A 24,010-nucleotide genomic window follows, 5' to 3' on the forward strand; every position below is an offset into this window, starting at 1 on the left:
CACAGACCTGTGAAGGGTGTCACACATCTCAGTCGACATTCACATATGGTGGAGGAGAGACAGACTCTTCCCATATGCAATAGCCTAATGGTGATGTCTATACCATTTGCAAAACACTTCTTTCTGGAGCAGACATAAACACGACGTGCTCCTCCTTCAGCCTAATGGCTTCCTTGCAGCCAGCTATAGACTACCCCAGCGACCAGCCTTCCTGGTGGCATGTGGAGGTGTGCTCCCCGCCCTGCGCGCTGCGGCATGCTGGATCCTTCAAAATGGCCTTTCTGGCAATGCCTCATGCTGAATTTAAAGGACCACCAACAGCAGAGCACGCGAGTCAGATTTTGAGGGTAGTCTCCAGGATGTCCCTACCAAACAGTCTGGACATACACAGTGGGAGTCAAGTGGAAAGGCAAGAAAGTACAAATTTTAGGTTTTGCCCTTTCTGCTGCCAATACTTTGCTATCCTTGTTAACCAACAATCCACCTTGGGGAAAAATCATCATCTGTAATTAATCCAATCATTAATTATCTGTCACCAATTTTACAAGGAATTAAGATTCACCAGGGTCACTGCAGGTAGAACTTGGTATAACACACAAGAATCCTCCAAGATGCAAACTTTTACATAAGGGAGTATGCTCAGATTATGTGCTTGTGTATCCATTTGTAAATCCCCTGACGCATTGGCTAGGGAAAGCCAAAACTGTAGGAGTCTTATTAGTAGAATGTTTTTTTATACCAGTCTTAATATTTTATCTTAGCTAGTAGGAGTAGCTGCTTTAAGGAGAAGATGTCTCACTCAGAATGCATTTGAAAAGGCAGAGCAAGGCAGAAAATACAATGTTATTCTGTGAAGGAGCTGAAGGCGCACCCTATGTGTTAATCAGAACTTGATTTAAAAAATTAGCTTTCAGGAAGCAGCTTCCATTTTTCTGGTAAAACATTAGTACCTTTGGGGGAGGACGGATTCCTCATGAATTTGCTAATGACATTGCTTTCAGCCTTGAAGTCATCAGCTTGAACCCAGCCAAATTCAGCAGAGGTTAAAAGTTGTTCCAGTCTAAATGGATGTTTGGCGCTCTGTAGAAAAAGCCTGCCCGTAAGTGGCAGAGACGCCTTGGCCTGTAGCGTGCCATGGAGGTAACCAGAGGTAACTCTAAAGAAGCTGCCTGGGATGCCAGGAACAGCCTAGTTGGAGTGGCCTGGATTCAGCACTGTCTGATTTCTCTCTCAGGCTTTGCAGTCTGCAGTGCCTCTGTCAGGTTCTCATCTATACGCCCTGACTGGCATATTCCACAGAGAGCCCCCAAACTGCATATCAAGCAGAGACTGAGCTGCCTGATTGCTTTACAAGGAGCTTCAATCCCCGCAGTCTGCTGTTAAAACTTACTGATAGGGCCACAAACATAGGGAGCTTGCCCTGGATAGAAAAAGGAGGATTCATTTACTGAAGCATCTAAGCCAACACATTTCCCCAGCCCTAAATCCACACAAAAACGTGGATTAGGGGAGTGCGAATGCGAAATTAGTTTCTTAAGCAGGTTGTTTTTTTTTTTTAAATCATATAAAAGAGTCTTATAAAACATGTCAGCTGTAACTGAGGAACTCCTAACTGGATCTATTCAAAGCCTCAACTTCAAGCACTGCAGAAAGATTTAACAATTAGGTAACAAGCGTGGGAAAAACTGTGTGTGGGGAGGTTGGATGCTGAGTTTGTAGGTGTTGCAGACTGAGAAGCAGGATGCAGAGAAGACAAAAACGGAGCCTATGAGAAATACTGGGTTGACTACAGATATCACAGAGAGAGATAAACAAGGGCTGATGCAAACAATGTGAATTATTGGAATGTATTTTTTGAGCTGTGTACACAAATTGTACAGTTGCAATTTTCTGCTGGTCTTCATAATAGAAACACTGTAGGTCAAATTTGGGCTAATGTATTTTCAGTAAGCTAGTGATTAAGCTCTAGAAATGTGCTCTATTTCTTATTCTATCTTCCTAGTCAACAGAATTCCCATACTAGATGATGAGTGACATACCTATACAACAGTCCCAGTCTCCTGGGAGCCTCTGAAGGAAAAAGAATTCACTGCAAAAGGTTTCTTATGCTGTTTTTCAGCTCTTTTACAATGCTGAAGACAAGAAATCTCAAGGAACTCTGAGTCAGCAATTGTGCAAAACTGAGAGTCCATTCTCCTCGTCCCCATTATCACTGGCCCCATATTTTACCAAACAGCAGCTCTTGGCAGCTGGCACCAAGGGCATTTCTTCTGCCACTCATGCAGTGAGCAAACCATGGGTTGCTCTAGAACTCTGTGTTCTAAGAAAAGCCTAAATTAATTCAGGAGGAGCAGAAACACAACCAGTAGGACAGTTCACTCCACTGGAGCTAGAACCCACCTTCCTAGACTAACGCAGCTCCACTGCAGGCCAGTTGACCCTGTTTGCGTGCTCCAGTGTTGACGTGCTAAACGTGCTGTCTTGAGGTACCCATAGTCATCTGCCTACTGTACTTCAGGAATAATTTGCAGTAATTCCCGCTGCTCCTCATTTAAAAACCTACATTTAAACTTGAATTGCATTACTCCTGCTAATCCTGCTTTAACGCATTTACTGCATGCTTAATATCTCCCTCTGTACTAATCCTGCTTTTTACTAATGCAATACAACTACAACTTTTTATTTCTCTCATTTATTTGACTCTCTCTCCCTTTTGTATTGGGGTCTAGACTGTGCCCAATCTGGCCTACTGAATCTCAAGTCCACTCTTCAAATTTATAGTACATCTTGCCAATCCTACTTTATTGTCCCTATCATCTCTTGAGTTAGGGCATGGGCAGACATCTATGACTCGGAGGCTACAACTACCACATGCTTTTTTGGCTGTAACTCATTATGACCCAGAGGGAAGGGAAAAAAAAAAAAAAAAAAAAAAGTCCTGTTGAGAAATAGCACCAATGATAAGACACAGAAGAAAGTCAAGGCTTCTGACAGCCCCTTCCATTACCTTCTATTAAGAAAAAAACCCCACAACTCTCATACAATTTGTAGTTTCTATGAGCTCTTTAGACTCCATCTAGTTTTTCAGCTAGTTGTTTTCCAATCCTGAAATAGATGGATAGATGTTACTTAGTTTCACTTGTGACTTGACTACACCTAGACTAAATCCATTTGATACACATGACCTACAAAGCAGAAAATAAATTTCTATCGTACACATGCACTGACGTGCTCCACTTTTTTTTTCTTTTTTTTTTCTTTTTTTTTTTTTTTTTTTACATTTACTTGTGCGGTATGAAGCTAGTCTCACCGTTTTTCTTATATTTTTCTTTTCCCTTTTGACAACTGAAATATCAAAAAGGTTTTTGCTTTGCTAGATGACCCCAACAGCAGCATGATAAGGTTGTAACCTGCTCTACAACTCTTCATCTCTTCCTCTGTGGGGAGGGCACACTGATTTTTATAGCATAAAAAAAGAACTTGTCAAGGGCCTACGGAATATAAAGAGACAACAGAGGGCTCGGTATTTCTAAGGCCCAAAAACAGCAGAAAAACACAGCTGAAAGAATCCCCATAGGTATAAAGAAACTGTAAAGTACAATGATTTTTTTCACAATGTTTTACAGTTCACCTGTGATTTGTGAGTATGAAAGTGTTTGGGTCTGCCCTTTAGAAACTCCCCACAGGTCTTCAGAAAGACATATACTACGACCACGTTTTCCAGTCTGCTCGGAATTTCACATCCTTTCCAAACACCTTCACCGCTTACCTTCACAAGTAAGACTGCCTTTCAAATTACGACACCTTTTTTCTGGCAGAAGCTACAGGCCCTTAGAGAATGACTGTGCTTGGCAGACAAACCACAGCACTGCCAGGAAAGACAGATATTATTCTAGCACAACATCGTCAAGTTAGTCTACTCTCAAGAGAAATTTCCTCCAACAGCCTAATATTAAAGGACATCACTGTTATATCTGAAAATTTTAATGTTTTCTGAAAGAGGAACAGTAAAACTGAAGGAAGCAGGGTACAATTCGACGGATTTTTTGTGGGTTGTGCCTCATTAGGCATCTTAGGGGTGTGATCTTTGCTCTTAACTAATAATGTTCTTATCCACAGAGCCTCTGATTGATACCCCCACACAGACGTTTTTCTTCAAAGCAGCATTTAATGGTGCTGCTATAGCAGGGTCATAGGCTATATAAAGATAAGCTAGAATCAAGCTTTAAAAGTCTTAGCTGATGAATAAGCAAATCTCCCACACTTCAAGAATGATAAGCTGTTACAAGCCAACAGGTCTAAAGTGCATCCTTTCTCCAGAAAACATAGCAGTTGTGTTCAGTGCTCTCCTCTGCTGCTGCTGAATATTCCTGTGGCCTTGTTAGAACCACTGACTCTAAGATCCCTTTGGATACCAGGGGACCTACCTTCAGTAGGCAAGGGAAAGTATACAGGCATATCTTTACAAAAAATTTTTATAAAACTGAGACTTCCTTCTAGAATTTATGCTTGGTCCTACCCATATTCCTTTTTCTCTATTGACTTGTATGTTTTGACATACAAGGAGGCCAGTTGTGCTGTATTATCTCTTCAAGATATACGTGGTAAGCAATGTATATTAGGTGGATTTAGAGACAAACAGAGGATCTAAAACCCGTCTTTTTTTTTCCTCCTTAAACTTCCAATAGTACTTGAAAGAATACTTCCCAGTCATTCTATTTTTTGGTAGCAAGTACAATCATGATTACAAATGAAGATGATTCTTAAGGCAGAAACACAAATGGCAATTACCACAGTCGTTTTGGGACTTGATGCTTCCAGTATGAGTCCCACACCATCCTCTGCCCCACATGCCAAATAAATCCCTCTGCCCAGTGCTACATCTGTGTCCAAATTACTCAGCTTTCTCCAACAGCTCCATGAATAGGCAGAAAGAGGCACCACAAGGAGATGTTACCAGCACTTACTTTCTTCCTCCTCTCTCTCTTTAAAATTTATTTTAAACCTTTTCCATGGGACTTCCTTCCTGACAAAATATTCAATTACGCTGAAATTTAAACATAATGTCATTGAGGGGTTTCAGACAGCCCCTAGAAAAGAAGACAGGGCAGAACAGGAACAGATGGTATCACCACGTAGATTTTGCAGAGGGGTTGTGGAGAGAAAAAGCAGCGCACCAGCCTGGGCTGTGGGACTGTACAAGAGAGTTTAAACAGATAAACATCAAAGGAACCCATCTGGCCTTGAAGTGGAATCTGTCACTTGAGATTGTTACTATTTAACAGAAACCTTGGGGTCTTGGCCATGTTTATCATACTCCTGTAATCCCTCCCCAGTTACATTTTTTGTTCCCCATCTAGTGACTGAGAGCTGCTGGAGGCAAGAACAGAGAGAAGAGCTGAGAGCTGCAGCTTCTGTCATTGGCAAGGGAATTAATTTCAGTCTGAATATCATCTCCCTGATTAACTGCCCTAGTAGGAAAATTGAAAAGGACCGTACTTAAACTAGATATAATGCTGCCCTGTGATTTCCGGAGCCTTGCTCTTTCGCATTCCAATGGAAGAGGAGGAGGTAATGTGTCGTATCTTTAAAAAGTCTCTTTCTCATAAAAATGAAAAGGGAATAATCACATTCACAAGACTTTTGTTCTCCGATCTTTCTTCAACTTAAGCAGCAATTTTCAAGCAGGTGAGATATCTGAGGGCATTCAAAGGCAGAACCAGCTATGGAATTGGATATCAATGCCAGGGGAGGGATTGGGGATTTTCCAATTTCCAATTACTAATTTGCTGTGGGATCTTCTGGCTGCAGGTGGGAGCGAAGGAGAAAGACAACTGGGCACTGTCATAAGGAGAAGCATTATGCCACCATGGAAGCACAGAGGTCTTGGGACTAAGAACAGGTTTCAGCTTGTTCTCTCCTCTCCCCACCTCTCTCCCCCCAGCCCTGGGAATTCTCCGTCCACCCACTTTTCCCCATGATAGTGAAAAGTGGGAGGGATTGGGTAGCACACAGAAGTTTGCTGATGTAATTTTTTGGGGCCACCACAAAAATGGTCAAGAAGCTAGATGGACTTCAGTTTGGGACAGAAATTATGAGGGGGTTTTGATGACTGTGAGTGTCTCTTATGGTGTTTCCCCTAGGAGCTGATGCAGGGTTTCCTTGGCAAAGAAGTAAAATGACTGCACGTTTTTGTATGCGATGAAACTCTTTAACAACGGAGTGGTGGGAGGATTGGACAAATTACTCAGGCAAAGAAATACTACTTCTTTTTGTCTTCAGGCGTAGTTTATCCTTCACCTCTTCCCTTCAACAACCACAATTCAAACCCTTTGCTTATCTCTTACCCTTAGGTAGAAAAAACAGAAGGTGTTTTATTTTTCTTTTATTCAAATAAATTAAATGCCAAGCTTGAAAACCAAGGAAAGGAATAAGGGGATTAGAAAGGTTGCAGCTCACAGTGACAATTTGATCTACAATAGTAAAATCAGTCTTTAAAAAGGTTAAAACATTAAAAGGGTCAAAATCAAAAGTGTTGAAATCACCAGCAGAACAGTGCAATTGAACTGAGTAACTTAAGTATGAACACCTGGGATTTAAATTTTTCATCCATCTTTGAGAATGAAAAAATCATCAGAAGTTCACAAGATGGCAGAACTTGTCATCCAACTGTAATCTTAATTAAAGGATCCCACCTAGATTTTCTTCATACACGTCTACAAACAAAGGGATTTTCTTAGAATTAAGTGTTTGACTTTGTCCAACAGCCTTGCACTGCTTCCTCTTTTTATTCCTGTTCCCAAAGAACAGTTTAATGTCCATGTCTTGCAAACCATTAAAAAGGTTAAGCAGCAAGGGATTAGCATTAAAGGCTAAGCAGCAAGGGATACCAGACAGAAAACGTACATCAATTGATTGTCAATCCTTAATATTTGCCTCGTTTAAATCATTGCTACACTGAAATTAGCATGAATCAAGTCATACCTGCAGAAGACCAGTGAGTTAATTGTATTTTTAGATTACACAGTAAAACTTGGTATAACACGAGAGTCCTGTAGCAGGGCTAACGCAGGAAGGACAAATGGTGATTGTAGGAGGAATATGATGGACAGCAACCTGTCCCATCATCACTCATCATCACCCATACGTAACGTATCAGGCAACCACCCACCCTTACGCTCCCAAGGGCTGCCAGAGCCCCCATGTGCAGTGTATTCAAAGACAAAACGTTGGTACTCACCCTACTACCACAATTATAAAATCTAGTAAATTCCAGCCATTGCGGAGGTAAGCGTTGGGGTGAAAGAGAAGTCCATATGCTATTACTTTTAAAAATGCTTCCACTGTAAAAATTATGAGAAAGAGATATTCCACTCGTTCCTGGGGAAGAAAAGAGAACAAGAGAGACAATGGTTAGCGCGAGCGACAAACCAGGGATAAGGATGTTGTCTTCTGTCACAGTCCATGCATACAGCCTCCAATTCACTGACTCCTCACTTGGGTGCATCTAACACGCATGGCTTGCCAGAGGGCTTTTCTCTTCACACTTGCATAGTTTGTGGGCAGTCTGACAGGACAGTGGCAGGAGGTTTTGGTTAGGCTCTGAAATTTGCTGCCCTTGCCCTGGCAGGGACTGACCACTGCACAGGCCCGTGCAAAGGAGGAGGGGAGAGGGTCAACAGGCATCAGCTGCACTCGGCTCTCTAAGGAGTATGTTGCCAAATGTTGTCAGCCATCAGAATGAACCACATCCAGTCCTTTTCTACCTCTGGAGAGGAAACATTTTGTGGATGCAATGTTGTGGAGACAGATGGGGAAAAATGAAGAGAGGGGGCCACTTGAGACTGATGCATGCGTCAAACTGTGTTTTCTTTGGGATTCCCTTGTCTGTTGCTGGGGAATAGGTAGGCTGAGTATTGGTGATAAATGATTTACAGATCAGACTGACTAATGCTAGAGGCTTTTAGTCATTCCATCAGAAATGAACTTGTCCCTGTGAAATCCAGGCTGCAATTAAGCACATCCAAAGTCACTTCCAGTGACAGTACAGTCTGATTAAGGACAAGCAAGCAGGTTTTTGGAGTCAGTACACAGGCTCGCTGTCTCTCATCTCTGGGGTTTTTATCCCCAGTGTGGGATAAGAATAACAGTATTGCAGAAATGGTAGGGACCTCCACTGAAGTGGGAGAGAAATTGCAGCATTACGTAATCACTACAAAAGTGCTGCGTGGCAAGCTGAGTGGGAAAAAAGTAGGTGCAAACTAGATGACAGCAAAAGGAGACTAGGTCCCTGCAAGGTTAAACTACAAAGTAAGTTATTAAAAGTTCACATTAAAGAAATAAAAAGCTGAGATAAAAATAAATGAAAACAACTTAGTCATTCGTGATCATATCTTATAGGGTACCCAGCAAGACAATCAGGTAGGTCACTACTTTATTTTTCTTTTCAGCTCCAAACTGCAATTGCCCTGTTCCTCTGTCCAGCTGAATGCATGTATGACACTTTCATACGATATAGCAATACAAGATACACAGGATTACAAAAAAAATCATTCCATCATTTGACTCAGCTGCCCATTTGAACCTCTTCCATTCAGCTCCAGGTAATTAACAACTCACTAGCAACCTGTTGATAAAAAAAAAAGGCCATTTCCAGTTCATCTTCATGTTTACGTTAACACGTTATTTTACACTACTGAGAAACTCCATCTGACAGTAGCAGGCACATGTTTGTGCTTTAAAATATGGTGGGTTTCCCTCAGACAATGCTTTCACAATGTCTGCAGTATTATTCCCAAGTGCTTAGTACAGCGAATACCTAAAAAAGAAAACGTATAGTTCTGTAGTTGTCTGATCCACTCCTAAAAGTTTTGAATGTGCCCACAGCACAGAATTTGTCCATCGTTGTCCCAGATGGAGACAGGTCAGCACACTAAGGATTTTTCTCCCCTTGAACTCAGAGAAGGAAACAACAGCATACAGTACTAGTGACTACTATGTCCCCTCCTCTACAGACAGTAAGTGCATTATTTTATTTAGGACAGGAATTGGCATGTAAAATGCTAGGAACGAGGAGTCCAGCTTGGCCACAGAAAAGAGCTCCATAATGGCTTGCACACTCCTAGAAGTGAGTAACCTAGCAGCCCTTCTCCTTCCACTGCTGCTGACAACTGAACAGGTACTAATTGATGTACAAATCACAGACAGACCGACCCGAACAACCAAGCTCTACGCACACATTTGTAAAGCAAGACAAGCTGTCATGAAACCTCTTAATAAAACAAAACAAAACAAACCGCCACAAAATGACTGTGTGATGGGAAGCCTATGCAGTATCTTTCGGATTGCCCTGCACCTTTGTGCTGCCACATGCCTCTGTCAGCATGGCACGAGGCCAGATGCCATCCTGTGCACAAAGCCCGTGGTAGATCTGCCTGGGAGGCAATGCCCTACCTTTGAAAGGACAAGGTAAAGCCTGTGTAGAGGCTGGAGGAAGATGGAAATAGACTCTGCGGGTGAAGAACCTGCCCTGAACAGAGAATGGAAGTAGTGAGTGTTGTGCCTGGGATGGATGTGGCCTCACTAGGGATGAATGAACATACTTTAGGATGAAAAAAAAAGATTTCTCTTGCTGCAACCCAGTCCGATAATGGGTCTCACTCCCTATTTCAGCCAAGAGCTTTCCACAGTTGTGAGCAAGCTCTCTTTCCCTCCCACAAAAACAGCCACAGTAGGTCCAAGACCACTTTCTCTTTCAGATTGCCTTTGAGGTTGCCCTGTGCAACCAATTCATCCGGCATCCCACTCTGTAAATAGCAACATGGGCTTATGGAGAAATGCTCTAGGCCCTAACAAACAGACTTCCCCAGAAACTTCTCTTGGCAGTCACTGCCAAGACTGATACCAAGGGGATGTTAAGGAGCCTACCCTCTTGTTTAATAACTCCAGGTCCAATTTGAAGCAGACTGGCAAAAAACCTGAAGAGGAAGGCCTAAAGCTGACCCTGTTCCCAATGATTTAACAGCAAACAACGTCCTCGACCTCCGGGACAAAGGCTGCTGCCAGCCCTGTCTGGCTTTGTGCTGCTTCTGTGGCTGCAGTGCCGCGCAGGCCTGCCCAGCCAGAAGAGCCTTTCCACTCCATGAATTTCATTGAAATACCTGTACTGATGCAATCAAAAGTTCAATAAAGCAAATACTCAGAAAATTCTGGAACAACTTTTTTTTTTATTTATTTAATTTAATACTGCACAGAGCAGCCAGTATTTCAACAACTAACAGGTTCCACTTGGTTGGGTTTAGGAGCCTCATGCCTTTTTCCCTCTGAAGAAGCCTATGAGACCACAGACCCCTGTTTTGTCATTGTAATAATGTTGTTTGTTGAACCGTGTTACTGAGGTAATAATATGCCAAAATATTACACACATGTGCATATATATATACCTATACATAGATATATACATATATACATATACAACTACAAGCTGTTTGAATAAATTCCTCAGAACACTCTGGTTAAGACGTAAAGATCCATAAAAAATAAAATTATATAAAAGCCTCTGAAATGAACATAAGATACAGAATGCTGAGCAGAGGAGAGAGATTTTATGATCCTCTGCACTTAAATTAATGATTTCAGGATCTAAAGCTGAAGGAAAAATACTACCGAGATTAAACAGTGCAGCCACTCCAAAACCATTTCAGGAAGATACTCCTGCTTAGACTCGAGCAGAATTTGAAATGCCTAGTAATTAATTTGTATTTCCTTTTTTCCTTATACTGTAAAACTCAAGAGCTTTTATGAACACAGCATAACTCAGTAATGACGTAGCATAACTGGGCTTATCCCAGTTCTGATGCCACCTTGCCTGGTGAACTCACAGATGAGTCTCAAACACCCCTTGCCTCAGGTTTAGAAATGAGAGGAGGACCTGTTTCCCTCGGCAGTCACAGAATGATTAATTTGCCTCTGCTAAATGGGCTTCTACATTTCTGGCTGCTCATTTGAAGCTTTGCCCTCACAGGTTAGGCAGACTGGGTCCCAGTGTTTCAAGCTCCCAAGGGACACTGCATTGCAAAGTTATCCATAGTCCCCCACTCCTCTAAGAAGCCAATTTGGTGCCATTTTAAAAGAAACCAAGCTAGGCAAATATTGGCATTGCTCTTTGAGAGAGCTCCCTGCTGACAGGGAGAGAGGGAGGAAGCTGCCTGCTACCTTCGTGGGAGGGAAAGGAGATAGCAACAGCATTGGCCCTTGAAATACAAATCCAAACCACAGCATCAAAAGAGAGGGAACTTACTTTGGAACCGTAAGAAAGAGGGAACAGTATTTTTTATTTATATCTAAGAAATGGGAACCATGCTGATGTGGCTGAGACACACAAAGCATACTGCAGGTTGCAAAATTACAAAGCAGGAGCTTCCTGCTTGGGCAATAGTAATGAAAATGTTTCGAAAACCAGAGGAAAAAAAACCCAACAATATATGAGTGGAAGAAAAGGAAGGACAAAAATTTTAGCAAACTGGCTGGTCCCTGGAGCATACACAGATGTTCTGGGGCTGGCTCTACGACCGCTTTTCTGTTTTGTTTTTTATAGATACAGTACATGAGTATCAGCTACCCTGGCTGATAGATTAGCCAGCACCAACATTGCCAAGAAACAAATTGTACATCATCTTACTCTTAACAAGAGTAAGAACAACAAGAAATAAACATTAACTTGCTGTTAAGGCTTTAAGATATGTTTCCAAAAGAGGATTACCGTATTAAGCATGAAACCCCTCTAATCCCATGTGCCTTCCAAAGACGTCATAGGTTTGTTTTTGTTTATAATTTTTAAACTGTACCTAATGACATCCTGGATTCAGAAAAGGAGTCTGAAAACAGGAAATCTAAGCAAATTACTGTAGGGTGTCATGAGGCTTTTCTCCTGTCAGGAGAGGAATGAGTAGACCAGTGTTGTTTCTGAGAAATGGTCCTCAGAATGATTCACCATATCTTGATCCTAGTTCTCCAAACCCCATCCCCCCAGCAGCACTACTAGGTTATAGCATTTTCTTTGCAAGAGTTACTCAAGGCTTATATCACAATCAGGTCCTCGCATCTCATACACCCCAGTCTAAAGAATTTACAATCTAAAAAGTCGGTCACACTAAAGGCTTTCTCAGACTTTGCCGTCTCTCTCTGCTTGCACTCTGCTCAGCTTTTTACAAACTGTGTTTCAAAACCTAGATCTTATATATTTGAAGTAACGTGCAGCAAGCTCTGCACATCTAGAACCTTTACGGTGCTGCCTGTTTGACCTTAGACCATGTCATGTCAGCATCTGCACTATTGTTCCCTAGGGTTTCCTTAAACATAAGAGAATACATTTCTTCAGTAATGCAAATACTCAGTAGTCCAAGGAAAACAGCAGTATTTTAAGGGCCTCTGTCATATAGGATGTTTTGGCATTAATTGCATAAATAGGCTCTGAAAGATACAAGTCAGAGTGGAAGCACTCAGAATTTTTCCTAGTAGGGAAAACAACCTTTTCTGACGGGCAGTAAGGAGACTAAACTGCAGTGCTGGGAAAAACGGACGAGAGACTTTATGAAAAAAGATTTTATGTTTTTGGATTACCAGTTATCATCACATCCAAGATATGGATATCCTCATTGCGTGAATATGCTGATCTGGAAGCTACTGTTATCATTAACAACTTTGACCTTCAGTGAGGAAGAGCCACATGTGCACACTTAAAGGATCAATTCAATAAAGCAGATGTTAAGACAGATTTGTTGACAATGAGTTACTTCTCAATGTACTCAGTTACTCAGGAGACATTTTCAGTTAAGAATGGGTGGAAACAGTACACAAGCACATGAGGGAATAGAACTTAAAGGAGAGAACATGTTCAGATTTTCTCTTTCTTTCTCCTTAAAATGACTGCCATTGGAGAAACAAGTGGCCATATCCACGTATTTGATAAATATAAAGGGATAATAAGATAGCATACTGCTGAACATTACTCCATTTGCTATTACTGCTGGTCTTTAAACACAATGTCCCTTCTTCTACCTGTTCCCCCAAAATAATATTTTCAAAAAATTGAGCAAAAGAACACTATCTGATTTTACCTAACAAGGATAAAATAAGCCCAAAGAAGGAAGTGGGTAACTAGCATTCAACTAAGCATAATCTACTGTGTTGGTAAACAGAAGTCAGAACAGCTTCTGAAAGGTTAGATTTCCAAATATGATCAACATTGCCTTCTCTCCACTCCAACCAAAGGCAGCGTCTACATAACGGCAGGCTTTAGAATGAGCAGAGTTAAATTCACACCATGTACTGCAGAAATACCACCTTTTAACTAACACCTTTAAATGGGAGATACACTTGCATGAAGCTACTTTAAAGGTGTCCAACACTAGCAGAATAAAGCTGACAAAGACAGAATTCTCACTAATCTGAAATGAGCAATTATAAAACAGGAACGTAGTGCAAGGCAGCCTTCAGCACTTTACGATAATTCATAACATACCCACAATGCCTTTAAAGAACTTCCACTGAAATTAATGTAAGAGAGAACGTTAATAGTTTTGAATGATTACAGACCCGATACACATGCCGTATATTCCAGAGTTCTGTGGCAAATCAATGAATACTTCATGCATAGCTCTCTTGCAGGATCTAGTCTAAGCTCCTTATTTTTCTTACAGCACTTTGGCAAGCATCAAGTTGAATTTATTTATGGGTTCAGTGGAATTACCTTTTGTGTCAGTGTCCAATTGTAATACAAAGCCAAGGTACAATAGGGTCAATCCTCAGTGCTAGGTACCTTGTACAAACATGCTTTCCCTTTCAGTGAGCCATATGCTTCTTATTCACTTAAATCAAAATACAGATGATGAATGCCATCACTGTTCTGATTTACCATCATTTCACCTACATTTTTACTAACATTAGGTGGAGAATCAAGCTCCAGCTATACAGAATAATGTAATTATTGGTAATCTTTATGTTTCAGAATGTTTCCGAAGGAGTTGACATGCCAATATCATTTGGACCACAATATGAGAGGAGTATTATTTTGAAACCTTTATACTAGAAAAGGTTCTGAGCAACTTGATTTAATTTTGAAGATATCCCTGCTTTGAGTTGGAATTTGGACTAAACAATCCACAGAAGTCCCTTTCAATCTATATTTTTTTCCTGAGACTTTATACACATATTTTATCATTCTAAATGCGTCTCTAGTCCTCAGAATAATCTAACAAACTCACTATTTCCTTTCCATTGCACATCCCAGTGGGATGCCTCATTCTCCACAATAGAGATGGTCAAGCATGCACCTATCTGGATTCATATAAAGCATTATGTATCCATTTGCACTTGAAATTTGGACTCTGGTGCCGATTAAATAATATCTAACCTATATAAGATTTTTTGTTACGGTCCTTGGCTACCAATAGCAGAAATCTCTTGGGTGACATTGCTCAAGATTTCTTTTTTGGACTGAAATAGAACAATAGGATACTAGCTATATATTAACTAGAGAATATGTTCCTTATGGGCTCGGTTTTTCTTTGGCATGACCAAGAATTGATGCCATCCAAACAGACCATGTACAGGCATTCCAACCTGAACAGCTCTGAAGAGGTAAAGAATGTCATATCCTAGATTCTTTTGTTTTGGTCCACTACTCTAATTAAATTGAAATGAGCTGCCACTTTATATTCCAATCAGACCAATAAGAGATTACCCTTCTAGGGGGAAGCAACATTAGAGAAGGCAGCATAAACTTTATGACTGAAAGAGTCTCATTTACGATCTCTGGATAGAAATTAAAAGCTGGCTAGCTGGTGTGTTTTTTACCATGCCTAGGAATTAAATTCACCCCTAGAAGAAAGCTTTTACTAGTTTCCTTTATGTAGTTTCAAAGGCAGTGAGGCAGCCCAGTGTCTTTTCCCAAGGTTAACACAGCCATTCGAAACACCACAGTCAATTGTCCATCTACCAACCGCTGATTAAGAACAGGGTACCAGAAGCATCCATTTAAATCAGAGCAGCCCCAGTATGACAGCTGTATCTAATAGATCATCACAAGGCATATTGTGTCTCATCCAGTTCCCAAAATGACTCAAATAAGTTAGAAATTGGCTACTCACCATGCTCAGGTGTTTGTGCTCTATCATGTATGCAGTGAGATGTGCGAGTCTATCAGCCATAAAAAATTCAGTGCTCCATTCCATGAATATTTTTTATTATTAATAATATTAAAAAACAGTCCCCTCTGGTATAGCCTAGACTTTCTATGCTCAAAACCACATTAGTGTTAAATATTGAGCATTTTGTTGCCAGGCAGAACAGTAAATACATATCCCACTTTAGGGGGAATTCTAAAAAAACCTATCTAATTCAATATTGGCTCATTAGGAGGTCTTCTTTACAGCACATCATCTAAGCAGGAAACACAAGCACGCTTGCTTTTGGAAACAAGCTACATGAACTCAGCAATAACTGTTCTAATGATTTTACTGTTTTGCACCATCTATGGGCTGGTTCCTAAAGTCACTAGTCCGGAGTTGTTCTCATTATATCATTTTAATCTGATCATCGTTACACAATCAGTGTTTGCAGTACATTATTTTTCAACGAGTCCCCCAACTTAGTGGTAGGAAAAAAGCTTACAAAGTGACTCTCAAGCATCTGACTGCTGAAAAGAAGTAACCATGTCCCCATGAGGTTTATTAATTTCAAGTCAATCACATGAGTTCAGGAGCCGACAATTTTTTAACTGCTTGGTATCAACTTTATGACAACTCCAGTTTGTCTGCCTTGTAAGTTTGTACTGTTGTCATATGGACAGGCACGCTGTGGAACATTCATGTTTGTATTCAGTCATCTCTTCTAAGAGATCACTAAAAATTGGGCCTTAAAATGAAGGACTGAATTTCCAACAGAGCTCAACATGTGGATAGTGAATTCCTTTGGAAATATACCCATAAAGAGACTTTCTGTGTTCCAAGGGTTTTTACAGTTCCCTCATGGATAAGGGGTGTGGAAGAGTTGCATTCCATACCCTTAATTTAATGAAGCATCTTTTCTCTCAAAAAGCCTTTTTAAGAAAAAATAAAAAATAAAATAAATATATTATCTGAACCCACAAGGTTTTGAGTAATTCTAGTACATGCCAGGTTAGATTGAAATATACACTAAATCAGGGAGAATTTTGCTCCTAATTTTACCACGGAAAGTATTGTCCTCTTACTAGGTAAGTCAATAATTGTCTACAGGCTGAATTCCCCATTTCTCTTCATCCTCTTGAATAAACTCTTAGGTAACACTAAAGAATTAGAAACCTTCCCCAGATTGCCTTGCAGGAGGAACTCCAATTTGAAGGGGGTACCACCACATAACCGAGCTGACAGAATGACTGGCATCGCCTCTCTCGTGAAAGCCCTTGACTAGGGCATGTTTTTAGAAGAGAACAGAACTAGCAGGGGAAAGATGAGAACAGCCAAAGAATGAAATATTTGGGCAGCTAGCATGGGATCAGATGTCAGCAAACATGGGCTCCTCGAGAAACCATAGCCACATTCAGCACAATTTAGACCCTCTGTGAATTACTCACAACTACTGAGCTAAGAACTAGAGAGCCACAAAAGACCCCCTGCAGAAATCTGGCCCTGAACCTTTGTTTTAATACGCTGCTGAGCACAGACTTTTCTCTGACTGACCACCCAGAAGAGTTCATCAAATCCCACTTTTAAAACGTTTCTGTCAAATGCATTTTAATCCAATCACTCTCGTGCATTTTATGATGCTCTAATTTATGGTTTTAATCTACTACAATTCTTTTATAATTGTTCGTGCAGTGCCGTGACGCCTGACAGGGAATGCTTTATAAATAAATTGAATTTATGACTATTTGTAACCTCTCCCTCTTGAAATTTCTAAGCAAATAAATTGGTCCCACAGTTCAATATTCTAGGATTGGGGTCTCTCTGTATGCATTCATACAAAACCACAATATACACACACGCACGAGAGAAAGGCACGAGAGAAAGAGAGAGAGAGATGGAGTGTGTACGTGTGCGTGACCTTTTCTTTCCGTGAGTAACTTAAGGGCATATTTAACATTCTGTTCACACTGCTCATGGCAGATAGGAAAAACACAACTGAAGGGAATGAAAAATGAAAAGTCCTTGCAGCTTCTCCATCTCAGCCTCTGTCTTCCCTTTTGTGGGGCAAAGGTTTTCAGTTTTTGTTTACTACCCCCGAGTAAGTTTCTGTTCCTTTTCTTGCTGCTTGAACGGACAGGGCACATGAAATGAGGCAGCTATAAGGACCTTTGACAACCAGCACATAAAACTCATTTCATTTTCTTAATGGAAGTCTAATTGGTAATTAGAAACATGACTGTGACCTGTGCAGTACCCAGAGAATAGAAATGGACTTCATTTTAAACAGATAAAGCTCACAAGGCTGCAGCTCTGCAGAGTAGCAAGATTTCTTCTGGACAAGGAGAAGCAAAAGAAGTGATTTAGTTCTTAGCAGGTTTTGCTAATTTAGGCTAACCAAAAAAACCTGAACAACTGATACACTTTGCCAGTTCTTCTGCCCCTCGGTTGACTCCCACCAGCCACTTTGCCGACCCTCACTGTAGTAGCTGCTGATGTTGAAATAGATCCAGGGACAAGAAGCTGGAAAATGGAATTTGGATTCTTGCCCCACTCCCCCGCCCCCAGTCAGTCTGGAGCATGTATTTTCATTTCTTGTAAGACAAGCATGTGTTTTATCCTCACATGTGTGTGTACTGCAGGGGTAAAGGGGCAAACTAATAAACTTGCCAAATGCCACCACCTTCCATCCAGCTAGGCTGGGGCTAGGCGTCCAGTTGGTGTGACCTCAGCCTGCAGGACACTAGATCACCCTCACAAAGCCCACAGCAGCGCTTGGGTGGGTGCAGAGTAATGCAAGGTCACGTCATAACAAAATATTTGGATTTGCTTCAAGCAAGGCAAACACATGGATCTGGGAACGTTAAAACATTTTTGTTCAATAAAAATGTTTAAACATAATGCTTTGTTATTTCTGCACTGAAATGCCCTGAGAACTTTCCTTTAGGGACAGTAGAGAGGGCGAATATAGCATATAGAATACTTCAACTTTTAATTCTAATATTCAACAAAACCAAATTTCGAAATATTGGAATTTCCCAGACAATGCCCAGATTTCCACCAGCCTGACTGGCAAACCAGCAGGAGGGAAAATGGAAAGAAGAGAAATAGCTCTGAAATGGGTTAATGCATGCTAACGCATTTAATTCATTAAGAACAAGGAAGAAGGATTTCTAACAAAGTTCAGGCATTCCTAAGGAATGAACACTGCACCCATGCCACTTTTTGCAAGTGAAAAGTCTGTAAAGAACTGTAGTGAGCTACTAATTTTCATGCCAGTGGAGAGGAGAGGCAGCCAACATACCTGTGTTTCCTCTTACTATGATAAACCCTTAAGACCATATTTATCCTCATGTACATAACGCTTAAAATAAAAACTAAAAATATTATTAGACTCTGGGCAGTGAAAGGTCAGGATTGTTATTAACATCCGAATGTTCTTTAATTAAACTCAGCTTCATTAGCTTCTGGCTAGTTCGCAAAAAGGCATATTCTTCCTACATTCCCCGGCTTCAGGGGTGGCATTCTCTCTCACAAGCGTTGCAGGCTCCAGGATCTCTGTCTAAAGGGAAAATTAGGTTTCATCTGGCCTGTCTAAAAAAAAAAAAAAAAAAAAAAAAAAAAAAAATCTAAATCCCACCCACAACCAGAATTCCCTTTCATCAGTTACAGTCAAATCCTTATGACGCCCATCACTCGGGAGGTCACTGCCGGTGAAATGATCTCTAAGAACTCAGCCAGATTTCCTCTACGTCAGACAGACTACCGCTTGGGGCTGGCAAGCGTTTCAACCAAATGGACTTAGATTTCAAAGATTTTGTGCTCACTTGATGAAAATAAGATGTTACACACTTTATGTTTTCACTTACTTTGTTCCCAAGGCTCCCTCTCTCTTCAATCACCCTCAGGCTCTAAGCAAACGGGATTCATATTGATCTGCCTGAAAATGATTTTTAATGCTATTAATGTTATAGGCTGCTGTACTGGATGTCTTCCAAGTTTTTCATCCTGACTGGTTGTTCTGACTGATCTGCAATACACTAAACCCATCACTTCTGCCTTGCTGCTGGCCAAATCCCAGCTCACACCACAGAAATAAAAGACAGCCGATGTCCGTACTTGAACTTCGGTGGGGCATAAATGTTTTCTTGTGCTCAGTACATACTCCTCATAGCCTCACAGATTCTGCACAGTGTCATCCCATGACATATTCTGCCTTTTTACCCCTCCCTTCCCTCGCTCTGCTTTCTGTACATCTTAGGTCACGCATAGCTCGTTGCTGGCTCATTGCTGCCAGTTCAACAGTGGCAGGAGCTGGATGAACACCTGGATGCCATTTAAAGCCAATTATTCTCCTATCATATTGGTATCTCCCAGTCAAACACGCAATGATTACTGTGTTTAACTGAAGACTACCATGCTAAATTCAGAAACATCAAATCAAACTACATATTTAATATTGCAAAAAGTGATGCCTTAAATGAATGCTATGGTATCGCAGGTAAAGCTTTTAAGATCCATTGTATAATAAGCTTAGCCTCAATTGGGGGGAAAAAAAAAAAGGTAAAAATACAGATTTTGCAAACACTTAAAAAAATCTCTCATGGAACACATTTTAAATGAAGTCCTTATTTGGACATAATTTTCACCAACTTCTAGAAGGTCTGCATGAGCAAGAACTGAGTAAAAACTGAGTAAGTACAGTAAGCTTTGGCCCAGTAATACCAGAAATATTATCCTGTGGTAACATTAAACCAAATTGCACAGACTTGGGGGATTTTAAGTGTTTTCTTTTAATTGTCTACCAACTGTGCTAAGGCAGCGTTTTGCTAATGTTTCAGAACTCAATGGTGGAACTGATTAAAAAACTATAATTAAATGGAATAAACTGCTATTATTTACAGAACAGCAAAAAGGATGTAAAAAGGAGCAAACATAGAAATGGTGAAAAATAATTTAGCTATTACTCTTTCATTCTGTTTTGACTATCTTTGGTACCGTTAGTAACACATAGATGGAAAGAGAACAAGTTTCGCAGGTAATAAGCATCACTCACAGTCCATTTTTTTCTGATCCCTTGAAGGATTGGAAGAACAAACATAGAAACTTAAAACTTTTTCTCACAGAATATTCTATGGATGGAAAAGGACGCTGTGATTAAATTTTTGCAAATGCTTATATATTATGCTGAAATCTTTCCCTTTTAGTTAATCAGTCTAAACCAAAATTTTCCAGTTATTTTTTTCTCTCGTGACTATTCCCTCCTTTTTGGATCCATCAGGAGCCGTGAAGATGTAGAAAAACATTAGTAAGACAGCATGTCATGAGGACTTGTCTCAATCCCCTGAGCGTGACTCCACAAGCTACATTCCACAACTTATCTTCCGGCCACGTCTGTCACTTGCATGCCCTCTGTTTCACTCTCTTATGCTGCCTCACTCTGCTTTATTTCAAACTCAATTTGTTTTCACAAGGAGATGGAACAAAATAAGCAAGGAGGGCTATGAATCCACTGGCCTATGGCAAAGGCCATAAAATAAAATAATTAAGAGAAATTCTTTAATTTTAATTAGCTTCCTTTCTGCAGTCATTCCCATCATGAAAAGTTCAATTACCAAGAACTGATGCCATTAGATGCACTGTACTATATTATGTTTAGTTGGGCTGTTACACAGGAAAAAAGGAAGTGACAGTGAAATCTCTCGGATAACTTGCCAGATGTGAACGTAGTAGGGCTAAATTATCCCACAAGTCTTCTAAAGATGACTGAAAGGATGAGATTGCCAGGGATAAGTTCGTCTCATCACCTTAGTGCTTTAGATCTGCAGAAAAGGCTCCAGGGGTTATAGTCAATCACAGACTGAATATGACTCAACGTCATGCTATTGCAAAACAAAAAAAAAAGCAAACAACGTGCTGTAATGCGTAAACAAACGTACAAACCACAAGATGCAAGGCAAAATCCTTCTGCTATACACAGCAGGGGTGAAAGTTCTGCTGAAATTCTGTGAATGAAGGAATACACGGATGGACTGGAGAGTGACCAGGGGAGAGCAACAAGGATCTTCTGAACCTTAGAAAAACGACCCGAGAGGAAAGATTATTGTGAGGCTGTTCAGCATAGTGAACACAAGACAAGACGAGGCTATAGATTGTTGCAGAAAGGCAGTGAATAACCTATCTGCCTGCATCCTCTTTGGATATGGCAGGAAGTAATGGCTTTATGCTGGCATATGGAAGATTTAGGAGGAACAATACCGAAACCTTTCCTTGGGCTGCCAGCATTGGTGATAGGGCTGTCCCAGAGCACACCGCATGGGAAGTTATGGACTTTAAATCACTAGAGGTTAAATCCTCCTGTGGGGCAGAATGACTAACTGGCATCCCAAGGTATCTTCTAGCCCTAGCTTTTGTATTCCTGAGGCTCTGACAGATATCTGTGGCCACAAGATCCAGCCAGATTTGTCTCATTGGGGAGGCAGCTGTCTATTGGTTTTGGACAGAAAGACACCAGGGGACAGTCCTTCTGTATTCATGAGTGAATAGCCTTTCAAAATGTCTTTGACACCCATGCAGCTAAAGCAGTTCTATGAAAGAAATGTGTTAGTCGTTTGGGATTCCAAGGAATGCTTCTATATGTCATCATTTGAAAAAGGACTCAATAGCTCTCTTGGGGGAAACAGAATTCAGGCTTCTCCCCGGGGCCGATCAGTTTAGAAATGCCATTGTGATCGCACTGGAACAGAGTAAGTTTTTCTGTTCTTATGGTGCAGTCTCAGGGTTTTCCAAGATTACGTTGTAGAGGCCAAGTTAAGCGGAGGGATTTTCCCCTCTCTGAGAAGACTCTCAAGCATTATTGTTCTGACCGATTCTCATCTGAGTTGGTGATATTTATGGTGGAAGTTTTTCTTCCTCTGTGGATCTGCCTCCGAAGGGCATTTGGGAACATGACCTTGTGAATGTTTAGTCTTCTTTTGATCTCTTTTGCTTTGGGTCCACAGAGCCCCAGTAGCAGAAATCCATGAGCTTTGCTGAGAATATTTTTAATTAATCCTGGACTTAGAGAAATTTGGGGATTAGTGGATTGCTGAACTCCTTATGTCTCTGGAGCAATGCTGGAGTTGCCTTGTTACAGAGAAAAGTCAGCTTTTGCTGAGAATTTGGCCTAGGCCATTGAATCTACTGATTTCCATAGATCAGAGAAGTCTTCAAACCAACAATACTACTAACTTGAATAAATACAGTCTCCTTCATCCAAAGGTTGCAACAGACTTCACAGACAGTAATGAATGAATTAAAATATAAATCATACCACATGGGCAAAAGAGAAACTGCCTCCATTTCACAACTGGGAAAATTGAGAAATACATAGGATGAAGGTATTCGAAGATCTGAGGTCTTTCAGTTTCTAAGTACCCATTTTAGGACAATGACAGCCTGATTATTTTTTTTTTTTTTCAGAGACACCAAGTGGTTTGTTGACTAATTGGAGCGATGATGCCTCTAGGGATAGACGCTTGGCACACTGACTTGGCTGACTTAACCAGCTAACAAGCTAATAGCAATTTAGAGAAGACAAACCTCTGACAAGCATGAAAAGAACTTGTCTAAATGTTTAGAAATTTTTTGTTAATTCTTGGTGGATGAAAACGGAGATGTTGGTATCTCTGCCCCTCTTTGTCCCACCCGATTGCTTCCATGACACCCTCCTGCCTCCTGTTTCTGCCATCTTTCTATCCTTTTGTGTCTTTTTTGTTGCTTTGTTTTGCACTCTACTTTTCTTCTCCTTGTACACAAGGATTTTCAGAGGTTCACCTGAAACTGCAGGTGTCCGGGTCTCCATCTTCATCACCTAAGCTCTACAAAACTGAGGGACAAGTTTGAAAATTGGACCTACCTGATTACCACCTTATGACAAAATCAGGAGTGGGATGGTGGAATCCCGGGGGGATACTTTGCTATTGCATGCCATAGATAAGTTGTACGTACAAGGCAATGTTCATGAGGTAGCAAAGAAACTTCATTATCCGAGAAGGGTATTTTTTGGGTCACTTCTGTAAACTATTCTGATATATAGTTCTATAGCAACACACATATTATTTGGCAACATTTGCATTGTAACATCAAAATGATACCAAGACATCACAAATACAACTGCAGTGCCGATGGGGACCAGAAGCGCCAAAATTCTCTCTCAACCAGCAATATATTTCGGAACAAAAACCTGTCAAAAACAGTTTAGCAGCCTTCTGTTTCTACATTGGTTAAAAGCAGGGAGGATATGATATAATATGTCATAGCATAACGAATTTATTGTATCGTAGCTGGTATGTAGTTTCATTTGCTTAAACCTTACTGCTGTTTAATCCCCAATTGACCGCTGATTGCGGTGCAGAAGGCTGCAGTCTGCCTCACATGGTAGAGATACGCTGCATTGATACTCACCAGAGAGGGACCTGTAATACTATTTGCACAACGGAGTTCTGCTGCACTGTTTATAAACCCTGACTTGGACCAGTTGCCAGGGTCCTAATGATGTTGAGTTAGACCCTGTGCATCAACTGGATGCTCCTCCTACTTGTTGCTATGTTTTGGTGGTTTTTTTGGGTTTTTTTTTTTCTTTTCTTTTTTTTTTCTCTGCAAAACCAAAACATTCCTTGCAAAATTGTGATTCAGTTGGACTAAAACAGTAACTGACAGGATGTACTCTCCAGGGCTGTGGCAAAGTAACATGGTAGGCCTCTGCTCTCTAAAACGCTGAACAAAAACCAATTATATAAAAAGACAGTGTGCCTACTGAGTGCACAACAAGGCATACGTCTCTAGGTCTCTCTTATAAAATAGGC

General features: G+C 40.7%; 1 protein-coding gene across 11 annotated transcripts in view; it reads right to left on the minus strand.

The window, feature by feature from the left end:
• The window catches only part of CACNA1C (calcium voltage-gated channel subunit alpha1 C), a 489,480-nt gene that overhangs the window by 195,762 nt on the left and 269,708 nt on the right, over window positions 1-24,010 (minus strand). For all 11 annotated transcript variants that reach the window (XM_063318467.1, XM_063318446.1, XM_063318434.1 and 8 more), the window contains exon 4: window positions 7,241-7,380. In XM_063318467.1, the coding sequence (XP_063174537.1) occupies window positions 7,241-7,380 (140 nt within the window). The remainder of the gene's footprint in view (window positions 1-7,240; window positions 7,381-24,010) is intronic.

This window comes from Chroicocephalus ridibundus, chromosome 1 (assembly GCF_963924245.1).
Source record: "Chroicocephalus ridibundus chromosome 1, bChrRid1.1, whole genome shotgun sequence".
In the NCBI taxonomy this organism is placed as follows: domain Eukaryota; kingdom Metazoa; phylum Chordata; class Aves; order Charadriiformes; family Laridae; genus Chroicocephalus; species Chroicocephalus ridibundus.